Source organism: Leopardus geoffroyi, chromosome A3 (assembly GCF_018350155.1).
Source record: "Leopardus geoffroyi isolate Oge1 chromosome A3, O.geoffroyi_Oge1_pat1.0, whole genome shotgun sequence".
Classification (NCBI taxonomy): domain Eukaryota; kingdom Metazoa; phylum Chordata; class Mammalia; order Carnivora; family Felidae; genus Leopardus; species Leopardus geoffroyi.
In genome coordinates, this window is record NC_059336.1 from 100,667,226 (window position 1) to 100,685,314 (window position 18,089).

The window sequence follows — 18,089 nt, forward strand, 5'->3', positions numbered from 1 at the left end:
CACAGAAAGGAGGCACTGCGACTTCAGGTAGCAAGGACCTTAAGAATCAGAAAGGATGTTGTTTATTTCTGCAGACACTCGGCCTTTTTGTTCCTATTTTCTTTTTTTTGACAAAGCGCTGCTCTAATTTCAAGGGACACTGAAGTAAAAGTTCTTAGCCCTGGTCTTGGCTATCTTAACGGCCTTCCCCCTAAACTGGACTAGGGCCTGCAGATGGCATGTTCCTCTTAGGCTGAAGGTTTTTGAAAGCACACCTATGCTGACGGGTCAGAAAACTTAAAACCAAAGACAGTCCAGAGGAGAGTATGGATAACCCACAGCACAAGTGTCCAGGCAGACAGTGGCGCCACCTGGTGATGGGACTGGCTCACAGCAAACTGTTGCCAGCAGCTGGAAGCAGCCTGAGAACCCTGTCCACTTGAGGCTGAGACAGCCTTCCTGCTTCCATCCAGACGGCATCTCAGAACGGGGAAGGATCTCCATGATCTCAGCAAGCTTTCTGAGTGCCTGATTCATCTTTATACCCATGGAAGACCTGGCATACTGAAGTAGGCTCAGAAAGTCAGCTGAAATGGGAAAACTGAATCCAGCTCTACTGTTTACAGAGAACGAAGCTGAAGCCTCAAACCTGACAGTCCTATTCTGGGAAATTCCTAGAATCAACAACACTGCCCTCCTGAACCCAATGCTAGAGGTCTTAATGAGCCAAAAACAGAGCTGGATGACTCAGGCTCTGGCACCATAACCCAAAAGAAACATTCTTAGAGCTGACAGACTCTTCTTTCTGGAGCTGCCAATCACTGCTAGTGAGGCTAGGTGGCCCAGAACAGCCTCCATATAAACTCTTACCACAAACCATACACATTTTATAGTGGAAATGGGCCCAGGAAATTAAAGCAACTCAACAAAGGTTATTGGGGCAGAACCTAGATCTTTCCATGCTCATATCATGCTTTCCCCCTGACATTACCAGGTACCCCAAATGAGAGCTCACACACAGCTGTACAGAATTCCCAACCAGCATCTCCCTGCACCCCCAGCGTTCTGCATCTGCACTGTGGGCATTAGAACTAAACATATATGCTTCTGACGTCAGCTCCAAAGCAGCCCTGACCTCATCCTTGGCAGGTGCTGCCACCTCACATGGCAGTTCCTGTTCTTGGGCCATCAACGCCAGAAGTTTTCGGATCAGGACCATGTCCTTCATGACAGCCTGCAAGTTCACCGTCTGGCCATTAGTAAACATCTGGTCCCCTAGCCGATTGACAGGGCGATACCTGTAGGGGGACACATGGAACTGTTTAGTGTGAGGGAAGGGTCACGTTCTTCAGACGCTTGCCTGTCCCTGCTATGAGCAACTCACAACCCACCACACTCAGAAACCAACCAACATTTCTATTACATTCAAGACAATACTCCCAACTACCCGCATCTTGGGTGTGGAACTGCTGATTTACTTCTCAGTGACCTGGCCCTTCAAGCCTCTCCCAGAGGTCATTATTCAATGAATCGCTCAAGAAACCTTTTCCAGGTGAAATAAAGTCAATTAAAGGGCATTACCTTGAGGGGGGCACCACCAAGAAATCCAAAAAGAACATACTGGGATTGAATCTGGACTCCATGCCAACATCTTCCAGTCCCAAAAAAAGGTAATTCAGAAAGAATCCTGTATTTGAAATAAACCAAAATGATCATTTAAATCTATGTGTAAGGGCAGGGATGGATGACCACAAAATTCTACTGGGTGAAAAAAAACCCAGAATATGAGACAACATGTGGAGTTAAATCACATTTTTCTTTCTAAAAACAAGCAAAAAATAGTGTCTGCATGTTGAGAACGTGCACGCAGGTGAGATGGTAGCTTGAGGACGGGCACTGCGGGGACCCCAGTGCTCAGCCCAGGGACTGAGGTGGACAAGCATGGTAAATATCTTTACCTTGTTTCTCACTACTTTCCTGGACTATCAGACTTAACAACACACACACACACACACACACACACGCACGCACGCACACGGCTTTGGCTTTTATAAAAACTATATCTAAAAAACGGGGGGAATCAAATTTAAAAAAGTTAGCCTTCTCAAAAACAAAACAAAACAAAACAAAACAAAACAAAACAAAACAAAACAAAACAAAACACCATTCGTATGCTACCAAGAGGGGATCATTTTTGTGGATCAAAGCTATATTTTAAGTTTCCAGTAAACTTAAAAAAAAAAAAAAAAGCTACATCAGAGTGCCTGGGTGGCCCTGTTGGTTAAGTGACTTTGGCTCAGACCTTGATCTCAAACCTTGTGTTGGGGTCCATGCTAGGCATGAAGCTTACTTTAAAAAAAAAACAACAACAACAAAAAAAAACTGTGGGGCACCTGCGTGGCTCAGTTGTTGGAGCATCTGACTTTGGCTCAGGTCATGATCTCACGGTTCATGGGTTCAAGCCCCACATCGGGCTCTGTGCTGACAGCTCAGAGCCTAGAACCTGCTTTGGATTCTGTCTCCCTCTCTCTCTGCCCCTTCCCTGCTCATGCTCTGTCTCTCTCTCCCTCAAAAATAAATATTAAAAAAAGATTAAAAAAAAAAAAAGCAAAATCCAGAGTGAATAAAAGTGTTGGGGCCTACCTCAGAAATGATCATAGTAACTAAAGGAGTGCTCTTTTTTCCCTGACATCACTTATCCTTTCAGCAACATTTTCGTTTTTAAGTGTTTAGCATTACACAGCAGTTTGCATTCAGTGTTCCAAAACAAGAGCACTCTCAGAGGGTGGTGACACAAGGGCTTGAATATACCGCCTAGCTTTTGTTGTACATGCAAAAGGAAGGGAAGACTTTCCTTTTTGTAGGAAATTAAAATGTTGAAAAATCCTAAGAAAAGACATGTTAGGATTCACTTTTTGAATCACAGGAAGAATTCCCTCAGAATTCTTTTTTTGAAAAGTTATTTAGAGGCTTTTAAAATAAAGTGAATTACGCTGTACCTCCCAGAAATCTGTCAAACTGTTATTAAGCAAGGCCTACCCACAGCTGTTATTTAATGACCAGGTTCAGGTATGGTAATTGTCAAGTTCATGATTCTTGCTTAGTCTCTAATGCATCAATGACAATGTACCCTGAAGCCAGCTCCAAACCTATGAATTCAGGAGAGATTACAGTGACCACAACATGGAAAAAATAAAAATAGTAAGGCTGGATAAATGAGCCCAAAGACTTATTTCTATTTCTTTAGGTTGGTACAGCACCTTCATTCTTCCAAAGGGCAATAAGATGTTCTCGGGCGCTGGTCGGTGTCAGGTACCCTCGTTTTCCCATCTGAGCATCCTCAATTCCTGGAGCCAGGAGGGGAAATCAAAGCACAATAAATCAATAACAGGCACTCCTTCTATAATGGGATTTATCAATGCTTTTTCCCCACCCTGCCAAGCCTGCAATTTGACCACAGAAATCAATCAAGCTGAGCTTACTCTCAGCTCTGGATATTTTCCCCCTTAACCTAATTTCTAAAGTAATAGAAACAATATAACTATTGCATAAAAACAATAAAGGAAAAGAAAAATAAACCACATACCACTCCATCACATTATCACTACTATATATTTTTTCCAGTCCTTTGGTTTACATAGTGTCTAAGGTAACTATAATCTTAAGTGTGAACTTACTCTGTACCTGCTTTGCTCAGTTACTGCCATCTTGTGAGCATTTCTGCATGTTGTCACATATTGTTTTTAATGACTGCATGATATTCCACTGAGAGGATGCTTCCGAATGACCCAACCATACTCTTACAGTTAGACGTCTGAGTTGATCCCAGTTTTGTACTATTGTAAGTTATACTATGCTAAAGAACTTTATGCACATGGCTTTACCAGAAAGATTCACAGAAGTAAAATTAGAGATAAGTTAGTATCATCATTTTTATGGGTAAAAGTATATTCAATTCCTTCCTACAAATATGTAGGTACATGGAATAGATTGATTTGGGTTTCTCAGATTACACAAGAGTAGCCTGGGATGCTGTCTATCAGCTATACTCAGAGTAAGTCAGAAAATCAAACTTGAGGCTGCCATTCAGGAACTAGGGCTCTAGGCACTTAGACAATTAACAGAGAAAAGCAACGTGACCCTTTATTTTCAAAACTATCAACCTCTTCTGGGATACAATGACCGAAATTAGGCATTATTCAATTTTCCCTCTTTATGTACTTATCAGCACAGACATTGTGTCTTGTCTGTGTTCCTAGCATCTGACACAATTATCTAGCATACAGCAGATACTAAATAGTCACTGGCTCAAATATACATATTCGAAACATCCTACAATAATCTATACTTATAAACCCCACTCTTTTGCCTTTTCTACACTTTTAAGATCCAGCTTCATTCCACCTCCAATTCCCCAATTAAGTTTATGATCTGCAGAGGATATGTCATCCCAAGTTTTTAGAGCAATATGAAACTTGGATAACAATTAGCAGACGCAGCATAACTTAACTAGTCTCTCTTAATAGGCATTTAAGCCATTTCCTATTTTAAACTATTTAATACTGTGGGTATGTCTAATTCTTAAAAGAAAGTTGTGAAAGTGGAACTGCTAGGTCGAGGAGTCCACACATTTAAAATTTTGATTCCTATAACAGCAAAACATTTCAATCAATTAATGCAACTGAAGGGAAGTGTGGGTGTGCAATGAAGAGAGCTTTTGACCTTCAGGGGTAACCACAGCATTAGAAAGCTATGTATATTCAGTGGGAAAACAGATTCCATTAAGCTAAACAATTTGTGGGCATTTCTGAAAATGACTATCTGAACTTCCTCTCCTACTAAACAGGTTTGAAGGGCTGAGGAAGATCAGTTGAACTTGGCAGTACTCCCCAGCTCCTGTCCCAGTAGCTACCAGTACATGACACACTCCACTGCAGTTTCATTGCTGGGAAGGCTGACTAGAACTAGGGTTGCTCGTTCAGAGGATCTTAGAGTCAGAAGAAATCTGTGGGATCTTATCTCCTCACATGGGCTGAACCACCCTAACATGACACTTGTACAAAATGATTTCTGCCTGGATGGGGTTTCAGAACATCCCTACCATGGGTTTCCTTCAGCTGTAAGGGCTGCTATGTGACAAAGGGGTCGGAAGGTCAAGTAACTCAGGGAAGACTGGATCATGGTGGAGTGTCTTGGCTGTAAGGATTCTCATTTTATTTTTTTATTTATTTTTTTATTTATTTTTATTTTTTTATTTATATTTTTTTAACATTTATTTATTTTTGAGACAGAGAGAGACAGAGCATGAACGGGGGAGGGGCAGAGAGAGAGGGAGACACAGAACTGGAAGGAGGCTCCAGGCTCTGAGCCATCAGCCCAGAGCCCGACGCGGGGCTCGAACTCACGGTCCGTGAGATCGTGACCTGAGCTGAAGTCGGACGCTCAACCGACTGAGCCACCCAGGCGCCCCACGGATTCTCATTTTAAAATGCTCATGTGCATGATGGGGCTTGAGGAGCACTCACGAGCATAAGCAGAATTTTACAAGCTTATGGTGCTCCTCATGGGATCACTACTACATAGCAACCATAGAGGCACAGGTCTCATAGGATGGTTCCCTTTGGCCAGGAACCCTTGTTCGGAATGCTCACCTGCCTCTGTATCACCTGCTCCCTGGAAGTTACTGACCTGTGTCACCTGCAGCCTTCTCTGAGAGCAGAGGGCACGTGGTCTCCACCTTGGCACTATGCTCAGCCATAGGCATGGTCTTTGGCATGAGGCTGTGTGCCCAACAAGTAAATGTTTGCTATGTACTGAAATCCCAATCCTGGAACCACTGAAAACTACAGTCAACTTGTTTCTAATGCATAGAATTTTAGGAGGCACCACCATATTCTCACGGCCGCAGTGAAAGATTACTTCAGAAGAATGCATTTGGTAACGGCAGCGGAAGGCTCCTTAACTGCTAGACATTTGCTCCCAAGAAACAGTTATCTTCTGGAATGCCAACTATTTTCATTTTTAATCTATGAACATTTTCTAAAATTTTTTTTTTTTTTTCAACGTTTATTTATTTTTGGGACAGAGAGAGACAGAGCATGAACGGGGGAGGGGCAGAGAGAGAGGGAGACACAGAATCGGAAACAGGCTCCAGGCTCTGAGCCATCAGCCCAGAGCCTGACGCGGGGCTCGAACTCACGGACTGCGAGATCGTGACCTGGCTGAAGTCGGATGCTTAACCGACTGCGCCACCCAGGCGCCCCAATCTATGAACATTTTCTAACGCGTCCTAAGGGCTAGAACAGCAATTCCCGACCTTAAAAATGGTTTCAAGGGCTGTTTATAGAAAAGATAGGAAAATCCACCTTTGTAGTTAACTGTTAACCATTAAACAAAATTAAACAGGCTTTTAAATGCAGTGTGGTACCTTGGATTGGATCCTGGAACATAAAAAGGACGTTACTGGAAAAACTGGAGAAATGCAAATTGTCTGTAGTTCAGTTAATAGTAGTGTACCAATGTTAATTTCTTGGTTTGGACAAGTATACCCTGGTGATCTGAGATGTTACATTAGGGCACACTGAATAAAAAGTACACAGGAGGGGCACCTAGGTGGCTCAGTCGGTTGGGCAGACGACTTCGGCTCAGGTCATGATCTCACAGCTCGTGAGTTCGAGCCCTACATTGGGCTCTGTGCTGATAGGTCAGAGCCTGGATCCTGCTTCAGATTCTGTGTTTCCGTCTCTCTGCCCCTCTCCCGCTCACACTCTGTCTGTCTCTCTCTCAAAAATAAATAAACATTAAAAAAAATTTTTTTTTTAAAAAGAGTACACAGGAACTCTCTATACTATCTTTGCAACTCTTCCTTAAGCCTAAAATTAGCCTAAAATAAAAGGACACAGATAAAAATCTGTGTCCTCTCAAGTCTCATGTGTTAAAATCCTAATTGCTCCCATATGATGGTATTGGAGATGGAGCTTTTGGGAGGTGATTAGGTCATGAAAGCAGAATTCTCATGATTGGGATTGGTGCCATTTTTTTTTTTTTTTTTTTTTAGAGAGAGAGAGGGCGTAAGTGAGGGCAGAGACAGAGCGAGAATCCCACGGGGGGGGGGGGGGAGAGACAGAGAGAGAGAGAGAGAGAGAGAGAGAGAGAGAGAGAGAGAAGTGGGGCTCACTTGGGGCTTGTCCTCACCCAAAGCAGGGCCTGAGCTCACCCCATGTGGGACTTGAACTCATGACCTGAGTTGAAGTCAGATGCTTAATGACAGCCACCCAGGCGCCTGGGATTGGTGACCTTATGAAAAGACCCCAGAAAGCTCCCTTGGCCCTTTCTGCCATGTGAGGCTACAGAGAGAAGGCAGCTGTCAATGAGGAAACAGGCCCTCACCAGTCACCAAATTTGCCAGCAACAAAATCTTGGACTTCCTAGCCTCGAAACCCGTGAAAAATAAACATTTATTGTTTATATGCCACCCAGTCTATGATATTTTTGTTATGGCAGCCAAATGGACAAGATAGTTATTTACTCCAAGCCTTGCCAGAGAGTCCTCAATGTAAAAGATTATGCGTCTCTAAGAACAGAACTTATTTCCGTGCCTATTCCATATTCTTGAGCTCTGGAATAAGGTTTAGTAACAATATGCTATGGACTTTCACTTATGAAATCTCAACTGTGGGCAAGAACTTTTGTTACTGCCACGTATAGAGTTGAAAACAAAGCTCCAGGAAGTGACCTTCTCTAAGCCACTCAGCATAAATAGCAGAGTATCAGTCACAGCTTATGCTTTTTCCATCCAGGCACACTGATTACATCACAAAAATGAGCAGTTAACATCTATAAAGCACAAACTATACGACTATAGGGGGCAAGCACTGGTCTTGGTTCTTAAAATGGAAGATCTTATCTAATCTTCACCACCTCAAAAGAAAAAACAAAAAACACATTTAAACAATCCTGTGGCTACAAAAAAAAACCCAGAAGACATACAGATACCACAGATACATAAAAGATGCTTAACATCACTCATCAGGGAAATGCAAATTGAAAGCACAAATGAGCTATCACCTCACACCTGTCAGAATGGCTAAAACAAAAAGACAAGAAATAACAAGTATTGGCAAGGATGTGGAGAAAAAAGAACCCTTGCACACTGGTGGTGGAAATGTAAACTGTTATAATCACTGTGGTAAAGAGCATGGAGGTTCCTTTAAAAATTAAAAATAAAAATATCAGGCGCTTCGGTGGTTCAGTTGGTTGACTTTTGATTTCGGCTCAGGTCACAATTGCACGGTTGTGAGATTGAGCCCCGTGTCAGGCTCTGTGCTGAGCATGGAGCTTGCTTAAGACTCTCTCCCTCCCTCTTCCTCTGTCCCTCCCTTGCTTGCAAGCAGGCAGACTTGTGTGCACTCTCTCCCTCTCTCAAAAAATAAAAAATAAAAACAAAAATACCATATGACTCAGTAATTCCACTATCAGGTATTTAACCAAAAAAAAGAAAAGAAAATTTGAAAAGATATACTCACCCCCATGTTTATTACATCATTTACAATAGCCAAGATACAATAGTAACTGAAGTATCCATCTATAGATGAATGGATAAGGAAGATGGATTGAAGACATATACAATGGAATATCATGCAGCCATAAAAAGGATGAGATCAAACCATTTGCAACAACATGAACAGACCGAGAGGGTATTAGGCTAAGTGAAATAAGTCAGATTGAGGAAGGTAAATACCATATGTTTCTACTTATAGGTGGCATCTAGACAAAAATGAATAAACAAGAAGTACCAGAACTATAAATATGGAGAACTGATGGTTGCCAAAAGGGAGGGGTGGGTTGAGCAAAATAGGTGAAGAGGATACAGGTTTCCAATTACGGAATGAGTTTAGTCACAGTAATAAAAGGGACAGCACACATAGGGAATACAGCCAATGATACTGTAACAGCGTTGTATAGGGACAGATGGTAGCTATACTTGCCATGAACATGGCATAATGTATAAATTTATCAAAGCACTAGTTAACACTTGAAAGTAATGCAACATTGTGTCAACTATGCTCAAGTAAAATTTTTCTATATAAATAAACAACGTTAACAGAAGTACTAGTCTCTCAAATGTTTTCCCAAGTACCCCAATGGCAGATCAGAGCTGAGTAGGAGACACTCTACTCCAAGAATCTGAGTACACAGCCAGAAGCAGCCTGTAGGAGGCATTAATGTTCTGTGAATGCTCAGTTTTCCTGTAAAACTCGCCTACATTTTTTACACTTTACTTCAAAATAAATCCACACTTCGTTGACAATAAAATGATTCTAAATATCTGCCAAGTGGATTCCTTCTTCCTCAAAAATCTTCCAGAAAAATGACCGCCTGAGGCAAGACAACCTCATTCGGCCCATGGGGCACTGCCTCAAAATGTAGATCAGCCTGTCAGTTCTGCATGAGAGGCGAGGGATGAGCACTAACCAGGGTCCCCTTCAACCATTAAGAGGCCTGGACAGCACCTCTGCTGGCCCGCCACAAATACGCAGGTGAGAAACACGTGGTAATGAGCAGGTATTCCCAAAGTTTGAGACACACCTGATGGCCACATGTGAAACGTGTCCAAGGACCTCCCAGGGCCCAGCCTGCTTACCCAGGGGCTCTGTGTCCTTCTGGTCAGCTTTCCTGTGCACCATGGCTGGATATGTGATGGTCAGTTTGCTGTTGTGCTCCTTTCGGACAACTGACCGTCCAGTCCTATGTATGAGAACGGTTGTGATTGAGGAGAGAAAAACCTCAACAAGACACTGAGTAACAGCTGTGAGTGACGGGCCAGAGGCTTCTGGGGAAAGGGAGAGACAAGAGCCCAGTACTCACTTGCAGTGGGGACATCGCTTAGCACTCATGTGTGCCTTCCAGAAGGAAGCAATGAGTTTGCTCCTGCTCTCACAAACATTTTTCACCTGTTGAGAAAGGGCAAAAAAACATTGCAGTACTATTTCATTTTACTACATTCATGCATTCATTCACTAGATTCATTTTACTATTTCATTTCACTACACCACATATTCATTTTATGATTCTTACCTTTTTTTAAAAAAGGAGTAAGCTACCCTCTTAAACATTTTCCACAGAACCCTAATATAGCCAAACTCTACCAATTACTGAGTGACTTCTTTAAGGCTTAAATTTCTTCATCCATATGTGGGATTAAGACTGACTACCTCACCAAGCTGTTACTAAGAGATCATGGGGGGGGGGGGAGGGGAGGAGCCGTGGAATACAGTTAAGTCCTCAATAAATACCAGTTAATTTAAAACAAACCTCTCTGCATGCAGCTAGTATACCACCCCTGCTGCCTCCCTCAGATGGACATCAGGGTCCCAAGAAAGGCACATCCACAGTTAATCTACATAAAGGGGACTGAGCCTGGCTGCAAATGAAACTTTTTCCTGGGAGCTTCTGTAACTTCGCTAGGATTCTACCCCAGACCAATTATTCAGAATCTCGGGTGTGAAATTTGGGCATAAGGTGAGCTAGATTCTAAGATTAGTACTTCAAAGATTAGTACAGGTTGATTACCTATGCCATTCGTTCAACTGTTGAACAAATTAATACTTACCCAGGTGCTGTAGGGGCGGGGGGTGGGTGAGGAGGTAGCAACAGTTTAGTGTTTGAGAGAGAGAAAGAAGACAAGAACACAGACACCACCCTCAAAATGAGACAGTATTTCACAACCTTGCTGGACATTGTACCTAAACCACCTAATTTCATCTAATCCTCTCATTACTCCTGCAGGCAGGCATTAAACAAGAGTACACAGAGGCTCAGGGACAGCAATGTAACTTACAATGTCACAGGCCTCTAAGAGGCAGAGCTGGGATTCAAATCCAGGTCTGCTCTGAGAAGCAAAAAGTATATACAAATTACAGCGCAGAGAGAACTATGATAATTATACCAAAGACCAAGTGTTATAGGAAAAGAGAGAGATAGGTAACTCACATGTGCACCATGGGATCCCAACAGATTGTTCTGTACAATATGGGTTGTATATCGTTCTAACTCTTCCTGAATTTCGAAGGCAGTAGGATCAGCGTTTTCTTCTAGAAACTAAAAAACAAAGCGGAAAACCATACTATTGAAATAAGCAAGCGTCTGATTGCAGCATCATGGGGCCAGCCTCTCCTAGGGTGGGAGAGTTTAGTTGAAGAGAAGGAAAGGAAATTTCACACCGTGTTGTATTTACAAAACAGTAAGGCAACACTGCTGTTAAAATAAGTAAATAATAAAAAAATCAAAGAATATCCGGCTCTGAGAATGTAGGCTAGGTTATTCAGACAAACCGAAAACTGAAAAGAACCAAGATAGGACATGATACTCCAAAAAAATTTAAAGCTCTGAAAAGCTGAGAGGACAGTGAGGAACCTGCCAGACTGAAGCAAAGCCAGGAATCTAAGAGGTCGCACAGCACAGGGCCATGTTTGCTCTGGTGCAGGGCTGTGGCACTGCCCAGCTCCAGGGTGGCCCTCAGTGCAGTTGTGACCCTTGTGGAAGGCAATGACACACTTCTGCGATGCTCCCTGGAGCTGTACAACACGGCAGTCCTAACCTTGGGAGCATTTTCCAACTCACTCATTTTGAACTTCATATTCTGAAGGCCTCAAAGGATGAAGAGAACAGAAATCAAAGCCTGGAGTTAGTTCAAGGACAGAATTCCACCACACAAACACAGGAAGCAGGGAACCCAAAGGGTTACACCCTTAGGAACCAGACTGGGCCTGATACAGTACTGCAGCCTGGATTCCAAATGTCTGGGCAGCCTAGGGAGCCTTCAGCTTTGAGGCCTACGATGGTCCCAGGCCACCGTGCACATGGCAGAAGCAATAGGCATCCTCTCTGGAGAAAGGCAGTCCTATCCTAGGCTTCAAATTATTCCCACCAATAATTTTCTAATTATTAAAAAAAAAAAAAAAAAAAGAAAAGAAAAAAAAGACGAAGAAAAAGAAAAACCTTTCAAAAACAAGCACACAAGGACAGAGGAAAGAGATGAGGTTTCTGGGGACTTGGACAGTAACTTGACAATGAAGGTGACTATATGGGTGATGGTACTTTGTAACTATTTGTTAGACTGTGTGATTAATGCATTTCTGTGTGTATAGTTTACTAAAGAAAATTTTTTAAGATAGTAATCATCATGAATAATTTTATGCCAACAGATCTGAAATTTTCGATGAAATGGACAAATATCTAGAAAAAATAGAACTCACTCTGAGTAAAGTTTTAGGAAAATCCTTCTCTTTCTAGGACATATGTGACTTTGGATTAACTTTTTTGGCTTTGTTCCCTGGAAGTCATGTGTGCTTACATGTGCACATGTATGCGTTATGTACTGAATCAAATCAAACTTCCAATTCCAGTCCAATACCATAGGATTAATTCTGGGCCTTTTCTCTTTCATGTATCCGTAACTCCCTTCTCTAATAGTATGAAGTCTGGCCTACCTTATCCTTAAAATATGTACTTACTGGATCAATCTCCCTCCCTGTATGTAAACCCTCTCTCAACAAGGCTGCCACCCCTCCCATGTATGGCTCTCACTCGACTTGGGGTCGCACCCCGCACCCCACTCTAAGCCCCCCTCCTCATGGAACCCTCCTCATCCTATGTAGGTGCTCACTCCCTCACTGGGTCATCCAGGATGGGTACCTTCTGACTTGACTTGCACACTTGCATACTATGCTGAGCTTTTATCCTTAAATGAACATCTTCCTCACCCTATGTGACCTCTGATATTCCATGTCGGGCTGCCCACACATGCAGGTATGTTCTCCCCTTGAATGCCTGTCTCATCAAGCTTGGGCTCTGACATAAGGCCACAGGTCTGTGTAGAAGCTCTGCCCACCTAACGTCTTAAGACTGAATTATTCGGGAAAGGGAAGTCGAAAGGAAAGGTAAAAGGTTTCCCTTGTGACAAGAAACAAGACAAGGATGGCTGCTATTCCTTCAACACAGCAGTGTGGCTCCTAGCCACCAAAATAAAGAAAAAGAAATAGAACATGTAAGGACTAGAAAGAAACAAAACTGCCAAGATTCCCAGATGATAGGATTATGTTGAAAACCAACAAGAATTTATAGGTAAATCATTTAGAATGATACACTTCTGCCAGGTGGTTTCATAAAAAAAAAAAAAAAAAAAAAAAATCAGTAATATTTTTGATCTAGAGACAGAAAATGAATTTTACATAAGATACTTATAATAGCACCAGAAAATCTGAAGGATTTTTTTCTAATGAAGAGAAAAATGTCTCTGTGATAGATTTGGTGGTCCCCCTGTTATCCAAGTAATCAAACTCAGAATTACCAATAATAAAACAACCTGACAGTATGTGCCTCCTGAAATAACACAAAGCATCCCCATATGGTGTAGGTTGTATTCTCACCAAAATGTGAATCTAGTAAGGAAAAAGTCAGACAAATCCAGAGAGTAAGAAATCCTACAAGACAATGGGTCTGAAGTCTTCAAAAAAAGTCAATACCATGAAAAACAATTTTCCACATTAAAACATCCTACATTAGAACAAAGAAACATAATAATCCAAAGCAATGCATAAGCCTCCACTGGCTCCAAGGTCCAGAAATGAAACTCACTGATGGCTAAAGCGGTATTAAGATGTTGTTTTCATGAACATTTCGTCAATTTCTCTCACGGCTTCACGTTTTCACGCTGAGCTGTTGGTATCTAGTGAGAAGACGTAAAGATCAAACGTTCTGGTGACTTATGATGACGAATCTCAGGGACAACACACAAACAGCTGTGCTCTGAACTGCTTCGGCTTGCCTGACTGCCACGACAGCCACCACCCCACCTACCCTGTTCAGAATTCTCTCAAGCTCGTAGACTGCTTGTAGGGCCCCGACTTCCAGAACTCGCAGCTGGCAGACTAAGAGGTGAATCACAGCCCGGGGGCAGGTCAGCATGTGACAGTTTAAACAGGAGCCCCGGAGCAGCAGGTAGAGTTTCTGAAGAGAGGCAATAAGAAAAAGCAGGATAATTAGAGACATAGTTCGTCAAGGTTAATATTCAACGTAAAGTTTTTCTTAGGTAGCCAGTTTACTCCTTTGAGAATTCCACTTCACCTAATGTCCCTGGAAAGGCCTCTGTGGCCCTATGAACTAGATAAATCTTCCCCTCTATTTTTTGTTTCATGGTTTCATTTTAATTCCTTAAAAGTTGAAATTTAGTTTGGGTCTGAGTTAGAGAGCTACCTTCATATTATTTAACGAAGTACCAAATTCTAATTTCAGTATTTAAATATTTAACTTAAAATATTTAATATTTGCAGGATGCGTGGCTGGCTCAGTATGTGGAGCGTGCGACTCTCAATCTTGGGGATGCAAGTTCAAACCCCATGTTGGGTGCAGAGATTACTTAAAAATAAAATCTTTAAAAAAATAAATAAAATATTTAATAGTTTAGTTAATAGAAGTTTAAATATTTGGCATTTAACTAAATACTGCATTTAACTAAGACGATTCTCTTTCCTCAATACAACAGACCAAAAAAAAACCACGTATACTGTCATCTGTAGAGTTTGAAACAAATCCTGGAGGCTAGGCTAACTGACATAAAAAGCTAAAAATACACAAATAGGACTCTAGACAAGAGTGTCATTCTTAACTCACTGTCTGGTCTGAGCTTTGCTCATCTTGCAACCAAGCAAGAGCTTACAAATCCATCAGAAGAGCTCAGGGAGGCCTGGAGAACTCCAAAGTTTTCCTACTGCCAGGGAGATTCTGCCTGGATTTCTGAAGGGCGTGAAGCCCCTGAAACAAAGTGTAGGGGATGAATTCAAATGCTTTTTCCTCCTATGTGAACAGAGCCAGGCTATGGCTCTTTTCAACTGGAATCAAACTGAAATTCATTTAGTTAGGGCTACAAGCCAAGTTGAATTTACTGGATTTGGCACCTTAAGGTTTTAAATCTCATGGTAAAAAGCACTTTAACTCTGTGTCTGGAGCTAACCTCTTTAGGCACCTCTTGTGAGGCCAGGAGTGCCCCTCACAAATCCCACCAGCAGCTCTGAGACCCACGTGTACAGGGCAGCCCAGGGCAGAACGTACATCAAAGAGGAGAGGGTTATACACTGTAAGCGGAAGCTCAATGTGGCCCAGGTGGCCAGGGCAGCTGTTGAAGTCCTGTACACAGGTGGAGCACACCTCTTTGGAATCCGCAGGGCCCAAAGCTAAATCGTACAGGCCGTTCACTGATGGGTTTCCCAGGCTGTCCAGGTAACGAGGGTTCGTAATGGACTTAACGCTTAATTTCCTAAGGAAATAAAAAAGACCAAGGGAAAATGAAGGTTACCCAACTTCTCAAAAAAAAAATTTTTTTTTTTTGGCACTTCATAGCTAAATGATGATTCCACATGTATTTCCTCAGACATGCTGACAGCTTCAGAGGACAGAATCTGTGTATGCCTTGCTCACCACTGTAGCTCAGCACTTAGCACAGAGCCTGCACGCTGCAGGTGCTCAATAACTACGTGCTGAATAGGTAAGAGTGGTAAAATATGTAAAAAACAGATTTAGTGCAAATCTTGCGGAGTACAATGGGGAATATTTACAGAAAGTAGTTAAGTGCCTACCACATGCTAAATGCGTTACAAGCAGCATTTAGTCTGACTTCACCCCTGTGACATGAGCATCGCTATATGCATTTTTCAAAGGAGGAAACTGCAGCTCAGAACAGTTAGGTGATTTAATCCAGGTGACACAGTCAGGATGGGGGGAGGGGGGGGCACGGTGGAAAGAGGCAGGATATTGACCACAACTAACTCCAAAGCCCACATAGTTCAGTAAAGAGAAGATAACCCGATAATTCCCATATGCAGAAGTAGTAAATTGAAATTAAACACAAATATGCAGACTCTTGAGAAGTATAACCTAAGTTATACTAAAAGTTCACTTAAGTCAGCCTAAAAGTTATACTAAGTTCACTAAAAGTTTCATCACAGTATTTTGTGTTTGGTTTAAAGGGGGCTCCCACAGAACTCCTAACTACTTTTACCAAAGTACATTCATGCCAAGTTTGCTTTATAAATTTTTTTTGACTTTGGAAATAAAGACAGTTATCCAAATCTCACAACCTAAAAAAAAAAAAACAAAAAACAAAAAACACTGTTATTATTTAGCATTAAATGAGTATTTTTAGGTCAATAAAATTCTTTGGAAACATAATTCTTAAGGGCTATAAAATCTTTCATTATGTAACAATTAATAATTCATTTAACCAAGCTCTATCATAAGTAGGCTTACAAAACCTATCTGCATAAAGATTTACACAGGATACTTCAAACTTCTAATCATGTCCTAGGAATATAATTACTTCCTCAGTGAACTGGAATCCCTGAATCAAAGGGTACAAAATGTCTGAAACTACTGATATATTCTGCTACCTTGCATTCTAGAAAAGGTGGGTTAATCGTAGATTGCCAGTCTTAACTAGCACTGAATCTTAGCACTTAATCTTTCCAGGGGCACCTGGCTGGCTCAGTCAGTAGAGCAAGAACTCCTGATTGCAGGGTCCTGAATTCGAGGCCCACATTGGGTGTGGAATCTACTTAAAAAAAAAAAAAAAATCTTTCCAAATTTCAGGTGAAAAAATGCTACTCCACCATACATTAAAGTTTATATATTTATTTTAAGACAGAGAGAGCATGAGCAGGGGAGGGGCATAGAGGGAGGGAGAGAGAATCCCAAACAGGATCCACACTGTGGAGCCCAACTTGGGGCTTGAACCCATGAACCATGAGATCATGACCTGAGCAGAAACCAAGAGTCAGATGCTTAACCAACCGAGCCACCCAGGTGCTCCATTTTAATTTTTTATTACAATATTTCTTTTAAACTGCTTTAGTCCTTTACTTTTAATTAAAATCTTAATGGTTTCATTATTGTCAAAAGCTCCTTACACACGAGGACCTTAATCTTTTACTATAATGGTGGCAAATATTTTTCTCAGTTTATAATTTGCCTTTTGTCATTTTTCACATTAAAGCTTTTTTTTAAAATTAAAAAAAAAATTTTTTTTGAGAGAGAGAGAAACACAGCGTGAGCAGGGGACGATCAGAGAGAGAGAGAGGGACACACAGAATTCAAGGAAGACTCCAGGCTCCCAGCCGTCAGCACAGAGCCCAACAGTGGGCCGAACTCAAGAACTGAGAGATCATGACCCAAGCCAAAATTGGAGTCTCAACCAATTGAACCACCCTGGCGCCCCTCACATTAAAGTTTTAAAAATTCTTTAACAGTTTCCTTGAGATATAGCTCACATACTACACAACTCTTAAACTGTACGCTCAGTGGTTTTTAGCTTATCTACAGACTCGTACAATCATCACCATTAGTCTATTTAGAACATTTTCATCCGTAGTAAAACAAACCCTGTATCCATTAGAAGTCATTCTCCTTGTCACAGAAATAAAAGAACCTAAAAACAATAAGGTCCTGCAAATAAAGTTTCGAGGGTGTGGCCAACAAATGCTACGGTGATCAAAATGAGGACTTAAGAGAGTCCCTTGATTTAGCAACTGGGCAGACAACATAGGGGGTCGTAGCAAAGAGAATATGTCACTTAAACTGAGTCTTGAAGGATAATCATTTTGACAAATTGCGTTCTTAACCACGTCAGGGACATTACAGCAACTATGCAAACGCTAATTACCAAGGAAACTGATGGATGGGAACATTGCAACGTGGGAACCTTCATTCCCCCCCCCCCCCCCCCCCCAGCGCAAACTCTAACCTAGCCCCACCGGGTTCTAGGCAGTCCACGCCAATCCACGACGTTCCCGGAACTACGGGTCCCAAAAGACCAAGCGCCACACAACCACTGACTTGGAGGATAAACTGGGCGCAAGACCTTTTGGGAACAGTAGTTCATGGCGCCAACCTCAACAAGCAGGCTCTGCATGCTTCCTCCCCACCATCTCCTTACTTGAGCTCGTCGGCCGAATACATCCCGAAGGAAATGCCCTGCAGCCTCCGCCAGGGCATGGTCTTCGAGCCCAACATCCTTCACGTAAGCTGCGAGTTCTGACACCCAGAGAGAGATTCCAATG

At 42.0% G+C, this 18,089-nt stretch overlaps 1 protein-coding gene across 1 annotated transcript in view; it reads right to left on the reverse strand.

Annotated features, from left to right (window-relative positions):
- The window catches only part of POLR1A (RNA polymerase I subunit A), a 75,410-nt gene extending 57,335 nt beyond the window's left edge, over positions 1-18,075 (reverse strand). The window contains exons 1-9 of the mRNA XM_045446739.1: positions 17,966-18,075; positions 15,091-15,295; positions 13,840-13,989; positions 10,972-11,079; positions 9,847-9,932; positions 9,623-9,726; positions 3,240-3,326; positions 1,561-1,666; positions 1,115-1,277 (exon numbers count right to left, since the gene is read on the reverse strand). Of these exons, the coding sequence (XP_045302695.1) occupies positions 1,115-1,277; positions 1,561-1,666; positions 3,240-3,326; positions 9,623-9,726; positions 9,847-9,932; positions 10,972-11,079; positions 13,840-13,989; positions 15,091-15,295; positions 17,966-18,042 (1,086 nt within the window). The 5' untranslated portion in view covers positions 18,043-18,075. The remainder of the gene's footprint in view (positions 1-1,114; positions 1,278-1,560; positions 1,667-3,239; positions 3,327-9,622; positions 9,727-9,846; positions 9,933-10,971; positions 11,080-13,839; positions 13,990-15,090; positions 15,296-17,965) is intronic.
- Positions 18,076-18,089: the final 14 nt, after the last annotated feature.